Source organism: Sorex araneus, chromosome 3, assembly GCF_027595985.1.
Source record: "Sorex araneus isolate mSorAra2 chromosome 3, mSorAra2.pri, whole genome shotgun sequence".
Lineage (NCBI taxonomy): Eukaryota > Metazoa > Chordata > Mammalia > Eulipotyphla > Soricidae > Sorex > Sorex araneus.
The window spans coordinates 171,767,783-171,788,495 of record NC_073304.1 but is presented as its reverse complement, the minus strand read 5'-3'; the positions used below and the strand labels follow the sequence as shown (position 1 = coordinate 171,788,495).

At 49.0% G+C, this 20,713-nt stretch overlaps 2 protein-coding genes across 8 annotated transcripts in view; both read right to left on the bottom strand.

Annotated features, from left to right (window-relative positions):
• The window catches only part of ARHGEF12 (Rho guanine nucleotide exchange factor 12), a 140,777-nt gene extending 132,570 nt beyond the window's left edge, over positions 1 to 8,207 (bottom strand). For all 3 annotated transcript variants that reach the window (XM_055129918.1, XM_055129920.1, XM_055129919.1), the window contains exon 1: positions 7,868 to 8,207. In XM_055129918.1, the coding sequence (XP_054985893.1) occupies positions 7,868 to 7,899 (32 nt within the window). In that variant the 5' untranslated portion in view covers positions 7,900 to 8,207. The remainder of the gene's footprint in view (positions 1 to 7,867) is intronic.
• A 2,817-nt stretch (positions 8,208 to 11,024) lies between these two features.
• On the bottom strand, positions 11,025 to 19,926 carry TLCD5 (TLC domain containing 5). 5 transcript variants are annotated; one of them, XM_055133715.1, is made up of 3 exons: positions 19,836 to 19,926; positions 17,176 to 17,350; positions 11,025 to 13,990 (listed from the first exon to the last, which is right to left on the bottom strand). In XM_055133715.1, the coding sequence occupies exon 3, from the start codon at positions 13,884 to 13,886 to the stop codon at positions 13,452 to 13,454; it is 435 nt and encodes a 144-aa protein (XP_054989690.1). In that variant the 5' UTR covers positions 13,887 to 13,990; positions 17,176 to 17,350; positions 19,836 to 19,926; the 3' UTR covers positions 11,025 to 13,451. The 5 variants fall into 5 exon arrangements, with proteins under 5 accessions (XP_054989690.1, XP_054989688.1, XP_054989691.1 ...); XM_055133713.1 differs by having other exon boundaries at positions 17,176 to 17,375; positions 19,836 to 19,913; XM_055133716.1 differs by having other exon boundaries at positions 17,176 to 17,290; positions 19,836 to 19,861.
• Between the last annotated feature and the right edge of the window lie 787 nt (positions 19,927 to 20,713).

Genomic DNA, 20,713 nt, shown 5'->3' with positions numbered 1-20,713 from the left:
AGTCAGAAGTCAAGTTTGGCAGAGTAACACTGTACTACATGACTGTGCTTTTATTTAAATTTGAATAGCCAAATATAGAAATAACCTGTGAATATGATTAGGAACATGTTTGTACTCTTCATCCCAGGATCTCAAAGCACTTTACAAATACTAATTAAGCTATCATATCACCTGAAAGGTAGATATACAACATTATAATCATCTATCCTATCACTACAAAATACTGAATTACCTCTCAGCAGTACTTGCCCTGAGAAGATCTTGTCTAAACATTCAATATAATAGGAAATAAGCTGACTGTGCATGTGCCACCGACAATCTCAGAAAAGATCAGACCCACAAGAACCACTTCCTCTGAGTAAACCACAGAGACTACGAGGCAAACCACAGCATATCTGTTCATCTATGAACACGGCAGATAACTCATCAGATACCCATAGAGGGGAAGGCTAAGACCCTCCTGGGCCTCCATGTGATCTAACTATACTGGGGGCACTGTTACTCTTTCAGGACAACAGGTAGCTTATTCTGTATTATGGCTCTGATTTCACATACAATCTATTTAGATGCTGCTTAAATATGGTTTTCAAAATTTATCAGCATTTTTCCTGAATTTTCCAAAATCTCCTTCTATCTTATAGGCATGTGAATCCAAGGTCAGTACTTAAATGCAAAACTAGTCTCAGTGCAGTATCTATAGAAGATGAGAATAAGCTCTGTGACAGCAAATGGATAAGTGTGACAACATGCTAACTACAAGAGTTAACTACACCAGGTTTTCTCATAGATTCCTAATTTCTCTGTGAATTGTTACTCCAAGTCCCAAGACAGAAAATCTCATTTTTCACTGGCTGTTAGCTTTGCTTGTCTCTCAGCACTGGGAAGCCGCCCAGGCCTGCCATGTGACTATGATCTCAAAAACCAGGATTCAGCATTTGAATGAGTAAAAGATCCCGTTTTTGGTATGAATTGAAACTGTCAGCTGCACTGGTGCATGCTAATTCAATAAGGTTAACTAATGAGGGTATTTCTCCTTTTACTGAAAGTCAACAATGTATGCTTATGCAATTTAGAGACACTCTGACCTCCACCCCCCCCCCCATGTATTATCGCTACAAAATTAAAAAGCTGAAAAACATTCTAGAAAATAACTTCACAGGTTTCTCACAGAGTCAGAAGTGGTCTTGCAAACTTCCTTCATATGGCTCTCTTGGTACTTACTTTTAGCTGGAAAAGTGTTTCAACACCCGAAGTTTGGCATTTTCCCAAAATTATGAAATTAAAACAAAAGAACACACACATCTACTTTAACTATTTTTTTTAGCTATTCTTAAAATATTTTATTTCTGGGAAAGATCTTTTGATTACATCAATAGTGGGTTATCTTTGGGTCCTGTTGAATATTCAAAATAATCCCATTTGGAAACAGTTATGGTGGTGAAATCTGGATAAAATGTCTAGTACACTATATTTCAACAAGGTCAGCCCTAGTTGCCATTAACTATATTTATTAATTGGAAATTAAATGATTTTAAACAAAGTATTGATGAACAAGGTCTACCAGTAAAATATTCAAAAGCTTGATTACCTGTGTATTTCATTATAATAATTTAAATATGCACTTTCCCCATATCTTTGTCTTTTATCATTCCTAACAATTCTTACAAATAGAGTGGCAAGACCAGGAAAATGTTACCATGTTAACAGTACTTTAACTGGAAACAGACTGCTAAGCAGTGTAGGTCTGTTTCTTTTCACTAATATCTAGAAGGGGGGGAGGAGGAAGGAAAAGGGGGAGGGGGAGAGAAAGAGAGAGAGAGAGAGAGAGAGAGAGAGAGAGAGAGAGAGAGAGAGATCTTAAAGACTGAAAAACCACAGCAAAAAATAAAAGGAAAAACAACTCCCTTATGGCTCTCACCACAAAGCAACTCATACTTGACTTCAAAACTACAATCTCTTCTCTTCATGTACTTGTAAGTTCAGAAATATTTTCTCTTCAATTCTGATGCTCAACTAAAAACGGGTCCTAACGCTTGTCTCCATACACTACCGTTTTTCCATATTATTGCATCAGGGGAATTCATATTTGAAAAAAAATCATTTTGTAAAGAAGCTCTTTATGAGTAACTGCTTAATGCATTGATGTAATTATGTTTGTATATAAATTTGTTTGATTTTCTTGTGACATCTACATCCATTCTAAAAGCTATCTAAAAGTGAACTTAAATGATCTTGAGAATCTCCTCACCCATAATTTAGGACTATCCCTTGAAAAAAACACTAAAACCCCTCTGAATTACAGTAAAACTAAAGTTGGAATTGCTGTTTTAGAATACCAGTAAATATAAAATACAAAATATCAAATTTTGTACTAATAGAGCAACTAAGGGCAAACAATCATTTTGAACTAGAAGGGTAACTGGAAGACAACTATTAATACAACTTAAAAACTATTTAGACCTCATTTTTTTTGGCGGGGGAGCATTTTGGGTCACACCCAACAATGCTCAGGGGTTACTCCTGGCTCTGCACTCAGGAATTACTCCTGGCAGTGCTAGGGAACCATAAGAAATGCCAGAAATCGAATCCAGTTCGGCTGCGTGCAAGAAAAATGCCCTACCCACTATACCATCACTCCCGCCCCTAGACCTACTAATTTTTAGACAACAAATCAACAAGCATGCAACTTAGGGAAATTAAAAGTAAGGCTGAGAGAGGAGAGCCACTTAGAGTCATATCAACATAAAACAGGAGAACATTATATAGACTGGTACAGCAAGAATACACAAATATCAGGACAACTTAGAAGTCTGAGCTAAAGATCAGGAAAAACTTCCTGACTACAAGATCTATCACACTGTTGTGCAGTCTCCTGAGGAAGTGACGAGAACTTTATCCTCTAGAGATACTTAAAATTAGAAAGGATAAAGTACTGCAAAGCATCCTGTAAAAGTCAAGTCCAACTCTGACTTGATTGGAAGGTTACTAAAAACAAGGCAAAACCAAAGAATAACACCAAAGAACAATAATTTAAAGTGAAAATCTTGCAGATTTTAGAGCTCTCAAACCGAGGCTGAAATTGTGAGTCTTTTCCCATAATATATTCTTGCTTTAAACACTTAGGTGCCTAAAATGTAAATAATGACCTGCACTGCACTAGTAAGTGGTAGAGACTTACACTACCACAGAGCATCACCACACACAAGAGGATTTTGCCAAGAGGGCAGAATACAATTTTCATATTTTAAAATTCCAATTCAAATGACACAATTTTGAAGAATCTTAATTATTAGAAGAGAAAGGAGCTTGTTAACAAATGAAGCCTTAAAACATCATCAAAACTAAGTTGTAATAGACGAGAGAGAATGAAGTTTAATTCCTCATTCCTGTGTATGTGGCGAATTTCTAGAAGATAAGCAATTCTATGATAAGAAACATTTCTAGCAACACTATCAGACAAGAAAAGAATCTCTCCAATTACCTCTGGAAAACCATGAAAATATGTAGTTGGTTCTGTGACCTGTATTATTTTGGCAGGCAATTCATAACTCTGGATGGCTTTCAGAAAAGGCAACAACATTACATTTATATATTTAACTGCTTTCCCTGGAATAACAATGTTCCATAGGGGAAAAAAAAAAGCTAAAATTTATACTTAAAGTTTCATCAATGTTTGCCTCAAATTATTTTAACTGAAAATATAAACTTAGTAAAAAAAAGAAAGAATAAAATCATGAAGTTAAAAGCTAATACTAAACTGGAAAGCACCTATATATAAAACAGTACTTCTGGGTTAAATTTTCTTTTTTTGTTTTGGTTCCACACCCATTGTTGTTAGGAGCTACCCCCAGCTCTGTGCTCAAGGTCATTCCCCAGGGTACCCACTGGTGCTTAGGGGACCACGCAAATCCAGCTGAAACTGGGCCCCTACATGAAAAACATGAATTCTAGCCTGTTTGCTGAGTTCTCTCTCTGGCCAGGCTAATATATTTTCACAAAAATTCCAAGAAAAACTTCCTGTCATCTCACCGAATACTTATAAACATCTTATAAATGTGCCACTAATCAGAACTTAAAAAAACTGAAAAACCCAGGACTGGAGAGAGTAGCTGGTAGGGCGCTTGAACTGCACAACCCGGGTTCTATCCAGCATCTGACATGGTCCCCCAAGGATCACCAGAAGTGATCCTTCAGCAGAGTTAGGAACAAGTCCTGCAAACTGCCAGGTGTGGCCCTAAAAACTGTAAATAAAAATCCACTTTGGACTGCATATGGTAACTACGTAAAGCTGTACAAAAGAATGTATCACTGCATACCTACATAAACAAGGATTTTAGATCAAACTAAAAACATGAAATCAAATACAAATTAGCCCTCTCCAATCTCAACTCTGTACTTATCAAATGACTTGTTTTACAAGCAAATGTCACAAATAATTCACCTGATGACTCAGGTAACCCTGAAAACAGCAACATACAGTAAGTTTATGTCGGGGGTGTTGGCAATCGACAAGTGCCCCCCAAGTGCAAAGCATGTGCTCTACACTGAGCCATATCCCAGCTCCCTATTTTGCTTTGAAGTCAAACATATACAGGTGAGGTAACTGTGCACCAAGACCATAAATGTCAACACTACTGTAAATAGATTACCTTCACTCTAATAATTTTTAAAAGCGTAATGCTGTAACTTTGACAGGAGAGTTAAGAAAACTAATGAAGACACAAGATTGGCATACGAATATCATACAAATAATGAGTCCAAAGCCCCAGCTCACAGAAAGAGTAATCTCTCCTCCTACCTCTCAGAAAAAACTCCTCATGTCATAGGACCCCTAAACACTCAGAGAAAAAGACAAGCAACCAAGAGGATTGGAAACAACGAGGCTGTATTTTAGAACCAACTGTAACAATAAATACAAACGGAAAAGCAGTCCCAGAAAACTGGTCACAGAAGATACAAAGGAAGAGACTGGATGAATTCGGAAGTTAGATTTTTAAAAAACTGATCACATATAGAAAATAAATAGCTACCTCAAAGATAGTTTGGGTTTTAAACTGATGATTCCACCTTTTCAAAGGGGAGCAGAGAAACTGGGGGTTCTGCAGAGCAAAAAATGAAGAGAATGAACAAGGAGTAAATGAATGTGTTAATTTAACTGCAAAATAATAACAGGATATAACAAAGTTCTGAGTATCCAAAGTGACCAATCAGAGCCTAAACATAGCTGAATTCCATCCCAGCCCCAGCACGTCCCTAACACAAGAATAAAACCCTTCTTATCTTGTTCAGCCATGTGTCGCCTGCCACAACTGCAAAACAGAACAACGCCCAAAACCAGCTAGTCTGATTTCAACTGAAGACAGACAGACTCTGTAGTCAGAAGCACCACAATGAAAAAACTCTAACTCACACAGCTGGCCTGGTGGCTCTGCACACTCTACAAAACAAAGCCATGCCACATATAGTACTTCAAACTTGAAAGCATCTTTACAGAGCTACAGTGGCACTGTTAATTTGCTAATCACACGAAAATCAGCAAAATATACCTTAGAGTACCCTGGAGCTGTAGAGTGAGGGTGGAGGCTAAATGAGGGCGGGCAAGAGTTAGGAATTAGTCTATGCTCTACAACAATAGTCAGTCACAGTAATAATAGTAAACCAGTACTTCCAGATTTCACCTGCACTGATACTCAAATCAAGGACAACTGCTTTGGGCCAGGAATGTAACTCTGAGATGAAGCCCTGGATCTGAGGCCTTAGGTTCGATCGCCAGCTCTATCAAAGAGCAAATGAATGCCTGATATATACATATATATAACCCAGTGAGAAATGCTTAAGAAAAATGCCACTGGTCACCTAAACTCAACCCTGTTTAAAAAAAAAAAATATATATATATATATATATATAGCAGTAAATTCCTAAGAAACAGGTATTACTACTGTCTCAGCATTTTAAGGTTTGATATTTCAGAAAAAGGTAAAATCAGAGAGCACCTGAAGTACTTCAAAAATATTAATACCCCAACCAATCTGCCTATTCTGTTGTACTTACAAAACTCACCTTTTAATTCTTTGTTGCCAAGACTTATGACTGACAAAAGGCATAGTTAATGCATATTTATCTAAATTACTAAAAGGTGCCAAACCCCAAAGTTGTATTTTCCAGAGAATTAGGAAGGATGGGGTTAGAGAGAGAGTACAGGAGGTAAGGCCCTTGGCTTACACACCGAAGACCTGTGTTCAATCCCCTGCACCCTAGTATGTTCCTGGAGCCCCTTCAGAAGTGATCCCTGAGCACAGAGCCACAGAGCCAGGAGTAAGCCCTGAACACAGCCCCCAAACAAACAAAATAAAAACAAAAATAATTAGGAAGGTGAGAAAAAAAAGTCTAAATAAGTCATCCAAGGTAGGTTATGTGGAAAGAGTTGGTGACCCTATGTTCTTTTCCTATAAAAGGAAGCACCCTTCATCGCAATGAAAATTACCAACAACACACCAGTTCCTAATACAACTGTGTCTTAAGTTCAACAGAAAGGGCAGGAATTGACTGAACCAGAGAAACAATCACTGCAAAGTGATTTCTCAGAGGCAAAATACTTGGGGGTGGGGGGGGGGAGTAATGAAATGAGGAAACTAGAAGCCAAGATAAGCGTGGTGGTTGTTACTCAGGTTAAGTGGACCTCAAAGAGTTGAAAAAGAATTCACTAAGAAAGGGCCCACCCAGAAGTACCACTTGGCTCGGGGCCCCTCCAGAGTGGTCCGGGTAGTCCCCCACCCTCCACTGTGCCAGGGCAGCACCACACCCGGGAGCCAGTGGCCAAGAGTCGCCATCAGTGGCCTGAACACCACTTAGGAAGCGCCTCAACAAATATCCTAGGAAGGTCCAGGATGTGACAGGCCCGGGAACTGTCCTGGTGGCCCCGCACTGCCAGGTCGGAACAGTCTGAGTGACCTGACCGCGGCGGGGCCCGGGTACAGCCTCCAGGGGCCTCCCCCCGGCCCCAGTTTAAAGGGACTTCTTCAAAGGGCACACAGGGAACGAGTCTAGTTTAAATATATAATGGAATCTTTTAGGTGACCGTGCATGTGACACTGGACAGCATCAACAGGAAGAGGAAGTGCAGTTTCTGGAGGAGCTGTTATGGTATGATAATGGAATCTGTCCCTTTCAAAATCAACAAACTCCTTCTTATAAGGAAATTTAACCGTTTTCTGCAAGAAGGCTATTCATTGCCCCTTGGCTTCGTAATACAACTATTCGATCACTTTTTTCAGATGATGAAATCGTCTGAAAATGAACTTCATTTAGGGAAAAAAAATAATAAAAGACTAGAGATCAAGGGACCAGGATACTATGTCAAAACTGAGGAGTGAAATGCAGAGCAGGAATTAAAAGCATTTATCAGAAAATTCAGATTTAAAAAAAAAAAAAAAAACTGCACCGCATCTCTCCCTTCACCTAACCGGGCTGCCCGAAGAACGAGAGCAAAGGAATCCCCGTCGGCCACTAAATGGCTCCGCCGGCTCCCGGCGCCTCCAACTCGGCCACTCCACCTGCCACTCCGGGCCCCCCGGAGCAGCCCCGGCCCGGGAACTTCCCGGGACGTCCACGACCCCCGACGTCCGACCGGTCCCCGCGAGCCCGGCGCGCTTCCCTCGCGTGTCTTGTTTCTCACTGGGAAACAAACCCTCCAAAACAAAATTATGTTTTCCCCCTTCCCCGTCCAGCGGCTCCTGGATCACCGCGAGGTCCGGACTCGGGCGCGACCCGGGCCGCGGGGCGACGCGGGGCGGCGCGGGGCGTCAGGCGGCGCGGGGGCCCCGTCAGCTCCCGCGGCGCGACCCTCGGCCGGGGGCGCAGACCCACCTGTCGGGGAGAGTCGGCTGTGTGCCACTCATTGGGCCCTTGGCGCGAGGTCCTCGTCTCTAGCCAACTCGCCGCGCCCCGCGCTCCGCGATCAGGCCCGACTCGGCCGCGCGCCGCCGGCTCCGGCTCCGCGCTCCATGCGCGCATCGAGGGCGTCCGGCGCGGGGGTCGGGCGGGGGGCGCGCCCGGGGCGGCTCGGCGCGGCGGGGGCCGGGCGGCCTCTAGCTGGGGCTGCGGGCGGCGCGGGGCCGCCGCCTCGGCCGCGTCGCGGGCGGCCCCATGGCCCGCCCCGGCTGACAGGAACGCGGGTCTCTCAGCGCCGCGCGCCGCCCCGCATCCCTCGCGGGCCCCGACGGCGCCTCAGCCGGCTGCTCGCGGCGCGCGGGCGGGCGGGCGGGCGGGCGGCGGCGCGGTGCGGGCGGGCCCGGCCTGCGGGCGGCGGCGGCGGCGGCGGCGGTCGGCGGCGGAGCTGAGGCTGAGGCGGCTGAGGCGGCTCAGGCTGCGGCGGCGACGGCGCGCGGGACCGGCTCGCCGGCTTCTCGGGAGCGCGCGCGCGGGGCGGCCAGCGGGGACGCGCGAGCCTCGCCGGCTCTCGCGAGCGCGCGCGCGCGCGGGTTCCGGTTCCGGTTCTGGCGCCCGGGCCGCGGCCAGAGCCGGCTCGCCCGCCCCTCCCCTCCCCCCGCCGGCGCTCGGGGCCTCCGGGAAGCCGCCTCACGCGGGATCCCTCCGCGCTCCCGGCCCTGGCGCCGCCCCCGCGCGGCGGACCCCTCCGCCGAGCCGGGGGCGGGGCGGGGGCCGCGGGGGCCGGAAAAGTAGTCCTGCGGGGCGCGGGGAATCCCACCGGCCCGCGGCGCCCGGCGCGGCGGGACTGAGCCGCGTGGCCCCTGCCGAGCCCGTGAGGGCCGGGGAGAAGAAGCCGCGAGCCCTGGAAACTCGGACTCCCTCGGGAAATGCACTTTGTGCGCCTCGTTTTCCGCTCGCACGTCTCGACGTGCTGGGTTGGCCCGAGGCTGCGACCCCGGCTCCTAGGGTCTGGCCTGCCCCTCCTCCTCTTCCTGGAGCTCCAGCGGGGGGCATCAGGGTCGCACCTGCTGGACCGGGGGACGGGGCCCCCAGGAGTCTTGGGGGGCCCAGGGCTTTCGGGGCTGCAGACAAAGCTGGGGACAGGGCGGGAGCTGGGGCCACAATTTCTGCCTCGTGCCAGGAGGAGGAGAAGGTGGTGCTTGCCACCGCGACCCCGGCCGGCCGGCCGCTGGAAAGGGACGGAGTCGGAAATCACGCATTTGCCCTGCCGTCCGCAGAGTTCTCAGCTACTTCTAGCGTCGTTTTTCCTTTCTTGCTCTCCCCCCTGCCACAGCCACGGCGCTGGCCCTCTTGTCCCCTAGTGCATCATTGGGGGAGGGGGGGTAGGATTCGTGGAGCTCGCGAGTGCAGGCCCCCAGTCCCACCCGCGGGCACCTCAAGTGGCCAGTGCTCGATCCAGTGATTTCCAGACTTTTGAGGACTGTGTCGGTCCGGTAAACGGTGTTCCAACTTTTTATGGAAATCAAGTGGCACAGTAAATCGTGGATGTGGAGAGGGGAAATTACCTTTAACAATACTGTTTCTAAAAGTCAATCCGCAACAGTTCAGAAAGGATCATTATCCCTGAATAGATCTATGAGCTAAGACTAACGTTAGATCGGGGTAAAAAAAAAGGGGGGGGTGGGGAGATAAACAGAGGCCAAAGATGACTCTTTATTGCTTGATTTTTTTTTTTTTTAAGTTCAGGGCACAGCCAACTAATTTTGTAATGTTTATTTTGGGAAAGAATAGAAACAGATAAGGAAGGGTTGCAAACCACTCTCCAAAAGATCAGACCAGGACACATTGCCACCTGCTGGTGTGCCCAGGTATGACAATTCCATCCCAAAAACTTAATTATATTGCGTGTTTTCTACATGCAACTGGAAAGCACTCCAGACATCTCTATAAATGGCCCAAATGGAAAACCTTATTCCCCAACCAAATTTTAAAACATACTACATGCACGTTTATGCGATTCAAGTAGTTTTACCGCTAGTATCAAAGCAATCGGAATCAATGACTCATCAAATCATGCACTTTAAAAATAAGTTCCCGTCTTCCCTTTAAGAATGCCTCAATACTTACGCTTCAGGAATAAAACAAACTGGGGAAGTTCCTAATTCACCTTCTCTTCCTTGCATACAAAACCTCTTGGCAGGCTGCTTTCAAGATCTTTCCAAAATTCAACAGACCAAAGTCCTAGCTGGGAGCAAAGGAGGCCTTTGCTGGGAAAGCTTCCGAAGATGGTAAGCAAAGGATTTAATTAAGCCAGTCACTATTCATTCCAGAACAAATTTTTTTTCATGATGAAACTTTTATTGTTCACCCACAAAACCCGAATGGAGAAAACATCCCCGAAGTCCTCTTGAGAATTGATGGTAGCTCTAGAATGTTCTAAAGGCAACACCTATAGAATGCCTTTAGAGGCACTTTTCCTTGTAGCTAGAACAAACTGCTCAGTCATTGGTGCTTTAGAAGAATAACAAAAACAGCTTCATCCACTCACACTGAGGTTTTCCAAAGCCAGTGACTGTAAATCCTATTTCACCCCCTCACCCAGCCTTTCCAGCGGCTTAACGAAACCCACTCAACTGCTGTTGTAGGCGTTTCAAGAATGGTTCTGTTCTGTTGTGGGGTGCTTTGGGCTGGTGGTACTCAAGGGCTATTACCGATGGTGCTCAGGAGTGACCCCTGGTGGTGTTGGGGAACCACAGGTGGTGCCCAGGATTGAACCCAGATTGGCCACACGCCAGGCCAGGGCCTTAACCCCTGCACTATCCTGCCACGCAAATGTCGTTCTGAAGAGAACCAAAGACCCTCCCTTTGGGAAGCCTGTGCCACAGCATTTGATTCAGGGCAGCTGCCCAAGCAGGGGACAGCTGGGTGGGGGAAAGATGTTCCTCTCTCAGCAAACGTTCTGTATAGCTTGTTGCTGCCCTACCTCAAACCCCCAAGTGGCCAAATTAGGGTGGCGGATGAGAAGCAGCAGGTGAGAGGTATTTGCTGATAGCTATAAATATAGGTCAATGGGCCAAAAGATTTTTTTCACTTCAAATTTGTAGCAAAGATACAAAGGTGGACTCTGGTTAGATTTATTTTTCCTCTGGTTTATTTCTATAAAATTTAGTACAAATAATATTGAAGTATAAATCCTTCTTGAGCAATATTATTACACAGTAATCCGTATGCAAATGAGCACTTCATTCGGTCGGTCCATACCGCATGTTAATAAGCCCTTCATTTTGCCAGTGACAATTCAGCCTCTGAACTGCTGAGTCATCTTCATTTCACTCCGAAGTGGCACAGCCTTTGCGAGGGTCCTGCAGAGTTAGCTACATGTAGCATCAAGAAGAGCTGAAGCAAAGTCTCTCACCACAGAGATTTATACAAATGCAAAACCCAGAGGGACTGTGCCCCCCTCCTCTCCACCCCCCCCCCCCAGTGTGAATCTGTGGGCCCTTGGCTTGTACAGACTGAGGAGGAAAGAATCGGTTCCAGATCAGGCCTATTCCTTTGTCTGGTACGGAACAGGCTGCTCTGTACCAAAATTCAACAGCCAGCTTTTTCTTTCTTTCTTTTTTTTTTTTTTTGAGGTTCACGTGCCAAGACACTCTTCTCCACTTGGCTCTTGCTAAATATCAGCACTCCCCAGTGCCCTACTTTGGCCAGACAGAGCTTTGTTGGAAAGGTGCTAATCCATGTTTCAGACACACCAACGATCGGGGAAGAAAGTGCTCACCCATCAGATGAGCCTCATGTCCAGCAAAACTCAACAACCTCAAGGGACAGTCAGCCCTCTGAGGGGCTACGCCTGTGTCCTGTGTACTACTTCCCCAAGAGCAGAGCTAACACGCTGTGGTCACTCATGCCTGGCCAGAACCACCCCTTTTCAAAATCACAGGCTTGTATGGCACACAGCCCTCCAATGGGCCAACACTTCCCGATGACCTTCAGAGCCTGGACCTCAATAGCCCTGTCCACGAGCAATCCCGCTGAGCTGCGCCATCGTCACTGGCTCCCACGATAGAACCCAATAAAATTAACCACAAGAACATTCAGAAATACAGAAATAAATAAAGACATCACTATTTTTTCCTGAAAATTCAGACCACACTAACGCCCTTCATTAATAAAAGCCCCTGCCCTGGCACCATGCAGGCCTCTTGGGGCACTTCCTTCATTTCCCACAGGGTTGAGTAAAGAGGTGACCTGCCCCCAAGGAGCTGGCTAGTGAGGAGCAAAGGGGTGACAAGACCCCAGAATCTTGGTCCAAAGCCCCGGGAGTCTCAGCTTAGTCTCACCCACCCTCCCTGGGTGCGACTCAGGGGAGTCTCAGAAATGTTTCATTTTGGTTTTTCTTTGGAGATGAGAATCGCCTCCTTGTCATATTTTTTATCCCCCATGCTTCCTGATCTATCAGAGAAAAAGCAAAAAGGCCAAAGAGGGAGTGTTTTCCTCAGAGTTCTCTGAGGAAAAAAAAAAAATCCTCAGGAGCCTCGTCACCCAGAGGCCAAAACCCTGGATCTTTGGTGCAAGTTCGCAACTGTGCAGAGTGGAGTTGAAACCTGAACCGCCACTGAGAACACAGCGGAATCTGCAGGGTAAATCCCTGTGGAATTTAGCCACAGCCTCTCATGCCTGGGAGATTAATGCACAAAAGCCCTGAGAACTGGCATCGTCTTTCTGCTGGGGCAGAACCCGCACAACAGGACCCAGCAATGGCCGGTCCCTGGGTCTCCCATCTCGGGGCCAACCCAGACTCTGCAGAGGGCCCCAGGGCAGCCGGAACCAATGCCCTCACATAGGGCTGCTGGCCACGCCAGCCCTCAGCAGACATCTGGGAACTGAAATGTCCGAAGTGCTCCTGTGAGAAGTGCCTGAAGGACCCGGTCACTGGCTTCCTGCTGGGACTCGGGCCTTTGGCTGTCTGAGCCACCCACAGGACGGGCTCACTCACACTGCCTCAGAACACCTGCTTCTGGAACTTAACACGGACTGTGCATCCCCAAGGCAGCTGGGCCTGGACTCCCGAAGCTTCCCTGGGCCACGTCCAGGTGCCTTTCCTTCTGCTCAGCTGTCTCGTTCTCAGAAGTCAGAGCCCAGCCTAGGGTGGGCAGCCCTGACTCCCCACACACGGTGGGCTTGGCTAAACTCAAGTAAGACCCCTCCCCCACGTGCCTCCATTTCATCCCCATTCTGCTCCCATCTTCCACGACCCCCTTTGTTCCAACACATCCCATGCCCGGATCCCATGCTCAGAAGGCCCAAGGCACGAGACCCCTTGGGAAGCCCCGAAGGAGAAGAGAGGCAGTGCTCTGAGTTCTGAACCCCTCACCTCCACCAGATCACCCTTGTCCCTTGGCAACGCCAGTTTGATACTACTTCTGGGGACAGAGCTCAGAGCCCCTCACCGGTGGCCATGTGCCACGGGGATGGGGGGGGCTGAAAACCAAGTCTGTCCTCAGCAGCGCCAGGCCACCAGCACTGTATTTCCACCCTGGTCCCGATGGGGGCCCCGCTAGTGCGCCTTGAGGTGTCCGTTGTGCGGGTGCGGGCGCTCTTCGCTCCGCCGGCTCCTCCACGCGCGGTACTTCTTGACGCTCTTCCTCCAGGCGAAGCGCCAGATGCTCACCATGAAGCACCAGGACACGGCGTACATGGCCACGCCGCCCGCCTTCACAAACCAGCGGGGCTTGGGCGAGGCCAGCTCGGAGAGCAGCAGGCGGGCGCCCACGCCGATGCGCACGCCCGTGAACAGCGCCACGAACAGGACGTCCACCACGTCGCCTGCGAAGCCGTGGTAGTGGCCCGTCTCGCGCAGGAACCAGCGCAGCTGCAGCAGCGGGTTGGTGATCTCGCTGCCGAAGAGCACGGCGTTGACCTCGGTGCCCGACTCGCCCAGCGCCAGCGCCATGGTGATGCCCAGGATGCTCAGGGTGTGGTGCGCCAGCATCAGCGGCCCCTCCGAGCCGAAGTACACACACCAGCCCAGGTCGAAGATGAAGTAGCCCAGCGTGAGACACAGCACGTGCACCTGCAGAGGGGTGTTGGGTGCGCCTAGGAAGAAAGCAAGACCACAGGGGACTGAGTGCCCAGGGACCCCGCAGCCCTGCACGTACACACACGCACGCGTGTGCGTGCGCACGTCCCAGATCGCAAAATGCTCAAACTTAGCGAGAATCACCAAAAACACATCACAGGTGTGGGCTTTGTAACGGCCACTTAGGGCTGAAATCTAAAATATGGGTCTTGAGGGGTCGGAGCAATAGTACAGCGGGTAGGGCATTTGCCTTGCACGCAGCCGACCTGGGTTCCATCCCCAGCATCCCATAGGGTCCCCTGAGCACTGCCAGGAGCAATTCCTGAGTGCAGAGGCAGGAATAGCCCCTGAGCATCACTGGGTGTGACCCAAAAAGCAAAAATATAAAATAAAATAAAATAAAATAAAATAGGGGTCTTGATCAAACCAGACTGAAATCTGACTCTGCTGAATCAGATCTCCACGAGGGCCTGGCACCCAAAAGTACCTCAGTACCCTCGAGAGAGAAAGAGTGGCTTGTCAAAGTGAATATTTTCATCCCATTCAACCTTGCACGAGGCAGTTCAGGTTCCTACCCCTTCCCCCACCAACCTCTCCCCAGTGCTGTTAGGGGTCACTCCTGAGCGCAGTCAGGAATAGCCTCGAGGCACTTAGATTCCCACATAAAACAAAATCCTAGAGACTCTTTATTGTTCCTTTCCCCAATCAGTCTTTCTCCAAACAATTGGTTAATTCTGTCCCAGATGTCAGACTGATTCTTTGGCTTCATGGGTTACAAAATTAGACACTGATGGTCTTAATCCATTTTGAAAGCAGACTCCAGGAGGAACCCCAGAAGTTAGTATGTTTCCATGTGCACATGCTTTGCATGTGGAAGGCTCTGGGCTCAACCCCTAGTACCACAATTAAAAAACAATTTTTTTAAGAAGCTATGGAATTATGGGGCCGGAGCGATAGCACAGTGGGTAGGGCGTTTGCCTTGCACGCGGCCGACCCAGGTTCGATCCCCGGCATCCCATATGGTCCCCTGAGCACCGCCAGTAGTAATTCCTGAGTGCAAAGCCAGGAGTAACCTCTGTGCATCGCCGGTGTGACCCAAAAAGAAAAAAAAAAAAAAAGAAGCTATGGAATTTTTTTTGGCTTTTTGGGTCACACCCATTGATGCACAGGGGTTATCTCGGGCTCAGCACTCAGGAATTACTCCTGGCGGTGCTCAGGGGACCACATGGGATGCTGGGACTCAAACCCAGGTCAGCCACGTGCAAAGCAAATGCCCTACCCATGGGGCTATCACTCCAGCCCCAAGAAGCTATGGAATTTTTTTTTTTTTTTTTTTTTTTTTTGCTTTTTGGGTCACACCTGGCGATGCACAGGGGTTACTCCTGGCTCTGCACTCAGGAATTACCCCTGGCGGTGCTCAGGGGACCATATGGGATGCTGGGATTCGAACCCGGGTTGGCCGCGTGCAAGGCAAACGCCCTACCCGCTGTGCTATCACTCCAGCCCCAAGAAGTATGGAATTTTTAAAAACTCATATTCTAAGGTCTGGAGGGACTTAATTATTTCTCTTCAAAATCCATGTGCTGAAATCCTGACCTTCATCAACTTCAGTATCTCAGAATGAAACTCTGTTTGGAACAGGGCCTTGGAGAGGTAATTAAGTTACAAGGAGGTGGCAATCAATACGTCCGGTGTCTTTATCAAACAAGATAAAGATAGAGGTACAAAGGGACAACGGTGTGCGGAGAGGAAGGCAGTTGTCTGCAAGCCCAGGAGTGACGTGTGACAGAAAGTCAAGCTAGCTGGCACCTTGATTTGGGCCTTTCCAACTCCAGAACTATTTTTGTTTTCTTTTTGAGCCACTCCCAGTTCAGTGCTTGGGGGGACCCACAGAGGTATCTAGAGGACCGTGCAGGGCCAGGGATGGGCATCTGACTCTAGGGCTCCTGCATGCACAGCCTGCATTCCAGGCTGGGAAACCTTCTCCCCACCCTAATGTCTGCCCCGACTGTGGGTGGTTACGGCAGACTCCGAAAAGTGGTTCAAAGGGACCACTTTCATAGTCTAAGGAGGTAATATTCCACATACATCACATCTTGGAAAGTCTATTGCTGCCCCACATAGTGAGACACTGGTGAAATAAAATATTTCAACATCTACCACGCAATAGAACAAAAGTATTCAGGATGGGCCTGGAGTGATAGTACAGCACCAGATAGGGTGCTTGCATGGCACACACATAGCAAATCTGGGTTGGATCTCTGGAAATCCATATAGTCCTCCGAGTCCCACCAGGAGTGATCCTTGAGTACAGGAATAAGCCTTAAGCACCACCAAAAAAAAAAAAAATACCACCACCAAAAAAAAAAGAGAAAGACAGAAAGGAAGATTGAGATACAGAGACAGAAACATGATTTTTATATGATTGAGTAACAATGACTGATTACCAAAAAGAATACATAATACAATTCGTTTCAGTTGGTTTGGGAATGCCAGGGGAAGATTCAGCAATGGTTCTGAGTTCTGTATATCTAAAAGATTTACAAAATCACAAGCATTTTAGATTTGTTTTTGAAGCAGAGAATTAAGGCCAGGGTTGAGTTCAGGCCTTACATGTGTGGAGCCCAAGGTTCAAGCCCCAGCACTGCAAAAAAAAAAAAAAAAATGAAAGAATAGAGGAGAGTTAAGAAACACAGAACAGCCAGTGTATCCAACACCAGGGGTAATAACAAAAAAGGTAAAGAGATCTTTCCTAACACCGACCCGGGTTCGATTCCTCCGCCCCTCTCAGAGAGCCTGGCAAGCTACCCCTGGCATATGCGATATGCCAAAAACAGTAACAATGAGTCTCACAATGGAGACGTTACTGGTGCTGCTCAAGCAAACCGATCAGCAACGAGATGACAGTGACAGTTACAGGGTACGCATTCTATAAAGAAGTCCTATCTTGGGGACTGGAGCGGTACAGCAGATAGGCTCTTGCCTTGCATGTAGCTGACCCAGGTTCGATCCCCAGCATCCCATACGGTCCCTGAGCACCACCAGGAGTAATTCCTGTGCACAGAATCAGGAGTAAGTTCTGAGCACCTCCAGGTGTGCCCCTCCTGCTCTCCCCCTCAAAAACACCAGATGTCTCTTCTTAAACTGCTCCCAAATCACAAGCCCATCAGGGGCGAGGGGGGTTGGTTCATCTCTCACCAACCTGGGTGGGTGAAGGGCCAGGGGCCATCGATGAAGCCAATATACGCCGAGAGGCCAATGGAGAGGACTCCGTGGGTGAAGGTGACGAGCCGGCAGCTCCACTCGTAGCCCCGGTTCTTATTCAGACGGCAGAAAGAAGCGTAGAGTGAGAGCCAGATCCCCAGGCTGCACAGTACCTGCAGACACAGAGCTAATGCCATCCTAGGAGGAAAGACCGAGACCAGAGAGACAGGATGCACCCTCAGAGACCAGCCCCGGGTCGCTGCCTGTGCTTCTCCCAGGGAACAGTTCCAGTGCCCTGCCTCCACTTCTGAGGCACCCAGCAAGAAGCTCCCATAGTGCAGTGGGGCTCTACGGACCTCCCAGGCGCCTGGCGTAACAGGAAGGGCAGTGGGCAACAGAGAACCAGGCTTGTATGTTAGCTTCCAGGCTGCCTCCTGGACCGTGCTGGGATAATGAGTCCACATGGAGGAAAACCCTCACCACGGCTGCTGCCCTCGGACAACGGTACCCAATTTACGGAAAACATGTATGACACATCACGTCATCTCATTTCAAACATCTCAATGAGTGCTTGTGACAAAAACTCCTGCGCTTGGGGCGTCTGCACCAAAACACACGCCCTGTGGCAGTTCAGTGCATTTAAAACTGACACTACAGCTACATCGGGGAAGGCGTTTGTCTTGCACACAGCCCATCCAGGTTTAATCCCCGGCATCCCATATGATCCCCTGAGCACCACCAGGAGTAATTTCTGATTGCAGAGCCAGGAGTAAACCCTGAGCATCACAGGGTGTGACCCAAAAAGAAAAAAAAAAAAACCTGACACTAAACTGAAGTTTGGGTTTAGGTTTAGGTCACCGGTTTACTCAGTCAACATCGAAACTTGAGGTTATCCTAAATATAGAACGAAACAAAAAGTCCAGATCGCTCAGGAGACAAAACTTAATAAAAACTCAAAAAATATGTATTTTTGGTTTGTTTTTTGGCTCATTGAGTTCCGTGCATGAGGGACCATTCAGTGTGGGTGAAGGGACAGCCCAAGCAAGGACCTTAACCCTCTCTGGTACCCCAAACCCTAGTTCTCTTTAGTTCTGAAATCCATCTCAAAGACTGGTCAAAAGGGAACCAGAGGATTTAGAGGGTCAAGAGGGAAGTTTTTGTTGAGACACAAAAATAGCTTTAGGGCGGGGATGTGGCTTGCCCCAAGTGCATGCCTTAATATGCGTCAGGCCCTGGGTTCCCTCCCTGGCATGGGGTGGGGGGTAGGGGGAGGGATGAAACTTTAAGGCACTTAATTTAGTTAAAAATAAAACAAAGTCAGAAAGCTACTTTGAATTTTTTTAACTGGTTATAAATATATCAGAACAAGAACTGTTGTCACTGAGTCAATTAAGTTCTACTAGACTAAAACCTAAAAATAGCCACCATGTTGTTATTAATATTCATTAGCTCGTCTTTAGAAAGTACAAATAAAAAAGCCAAAAATATTTCAGATATCTGTCTCATCTCAGCACGAATTTTTTTTTTTTTTTTTTTTTTTTTTACCCAGCTACACATTGCTTAGCCTTAGTCTGACACATGAAATAGTATCTGTGAACCTGCACCCTTAGGCATGCAAGACACTCCCAAGAATGTCATCTAGAGGGGGTTTGGTGGGGGTCAAGTTCAACACAGCTTTCCACTAAAGTTAGGGGAGGGAGGAATAGAGGGAGAGAGGGAGGGGGGAGGGAGAGAGGAAGGAAGGAAGGAAGGAAGGAAGGAAGGAAGGAAGGAAGGAAGGAAGGAAGGAAGGAAGGAAGGAAGGAAGGAAGGAAGGAAGGAGAAAAGAGAAAGAGAGGAAAGAAAGAAAGAAAGAAAGAAAGAAAGAAAGAAAGAAAGAAAGAAAGAAAGAAAGAAAGAAAGAAAGAAAGAAAGAAAGAAAGAAAGAAAGAAAGAAGAGGGGAGGAGGGAGGAGAGAGAGAGAGAGAGAGAGAGACTTTAAGAACGCGGAAGATGCCCACCGGACCCAAGTTCCACTTCAGTCTCTGCCCCTAAAAGGTCCTATTTGGTTCTGAGTGAGACCTTGGGCTTTTTTTTTTCTCTCTCTTTTTTTAAATTAAAAAGTGGAGGTATAAAAAAAGAGGCTGGAAAATTTCTACCACCCAGTCCCAGTCCTGACAAGGGCTGCCGAGATAATTCTGCCGAACGTTGCGGCCAATGTTCAGGGCCGGGCGGGAATACAAAGTTGCCAGGAGGACGCCCGGCGGCCCCGCGCCCCGCAGGTCAGCGGTCAGTAAGCGGATCAGCGGCGGCCGCGCCCGGGGGAGTCTCCCCGCACCCTAATTCTCCGGCCCGTTCCCGCGCCCCGAAACCAGCGTTCGCTGGGGCCAGCTCGGGCTCGCCGCCCCCGGCCGGGCCGCCCGCGCCTCCCGGGCCCCGGGCGCGACCTGGGGGTGCGGGCGCGGGGCTGGCGGGGGGCCGAGCCTCCCCGAATTCCGGCCCCGAGCTGGCTCCGCCCGCCGCGGGGCGGTTCCGCCGGGCCCGGGCCCGGGAGCAGGCGGGGCTGGACCGGGGAGCGGCGGGCCCGGGAGCCTGGAGCGCATCCTCCTCGCGCGGGGATGCAGCGGGGTCGCGCGCGCACTGCCCCCCGCGGCCGCCCCGGCCCGCCCGCCCCCTTACCTGGCCGCGCGGCCCCGCGCGCTCGGGACCCGGATCCCCGGAGCAGGGAGCAGCAGCGAGGCAGAGAGGCGGCGCGGAGCCGGGGTCTGGGGGCACCTGCTGGCCGGGAGGACAGAGCGCAGAGCCCGCGCAGGACAGGAACGCGGATGGGGGGACGCCGGTGGGGGGGGGGGGGGGCAGAGGAACCCGGTGGTGACGTGAGACTTAGTTTGTTCGATCATCCGTTCGCCCCCCCCCACCCCCACCCCAGCCTCCATCCCCCCCACATCCCCCACCCCGGATAACCAGCTGCTGAGCAGCTGCTGAGCACCGCTTGGTCGGTCTCTCTCGTCCTGCCTGGGGTCTAGACATCCCCCAAACCAGCATTCCAGTCGCCAGGGGCTGTCTCAGTCCTGGGAATTCAAACAGATTCCTTCTCCTCTCCACCAGCTTGGCAGGATGGCACTGGGCTCACCTGGAAACTCAGCTGGGCAAGATAGTACAGCCGCTGGGGCGTTGGCCTTGCACCAGGTGCTCAAGGGCACCATCCCCTATGCCCCATTGAGTCCCCATCTTACCATCCCAGGAATTAATTCCTGAGTGCAGAGCCAGGAGTAACCCCTGAGCATCGCAGGGTGCACCCTCCCCCCACCAAAAAAAAAAATAGAGTAAGGGAGAAAATTCCAAGAGCCAAAAGAAAACTGCCAACTTCCACACTAGCACTCAAATACTCACTTCACCCTCTCACCCCATCCCCGGAGAAGCAACCCAGCATGATTACTGTGTGTCTTTGGACACATCGCTTAACCTCTCTGTGCCATCGTAGTCTCCTCTCCATAGGTAGGGCAGGAGTAACAGCTATCCTGCAAGTTTATGGCAAAAACCAGACTCTGTCCACA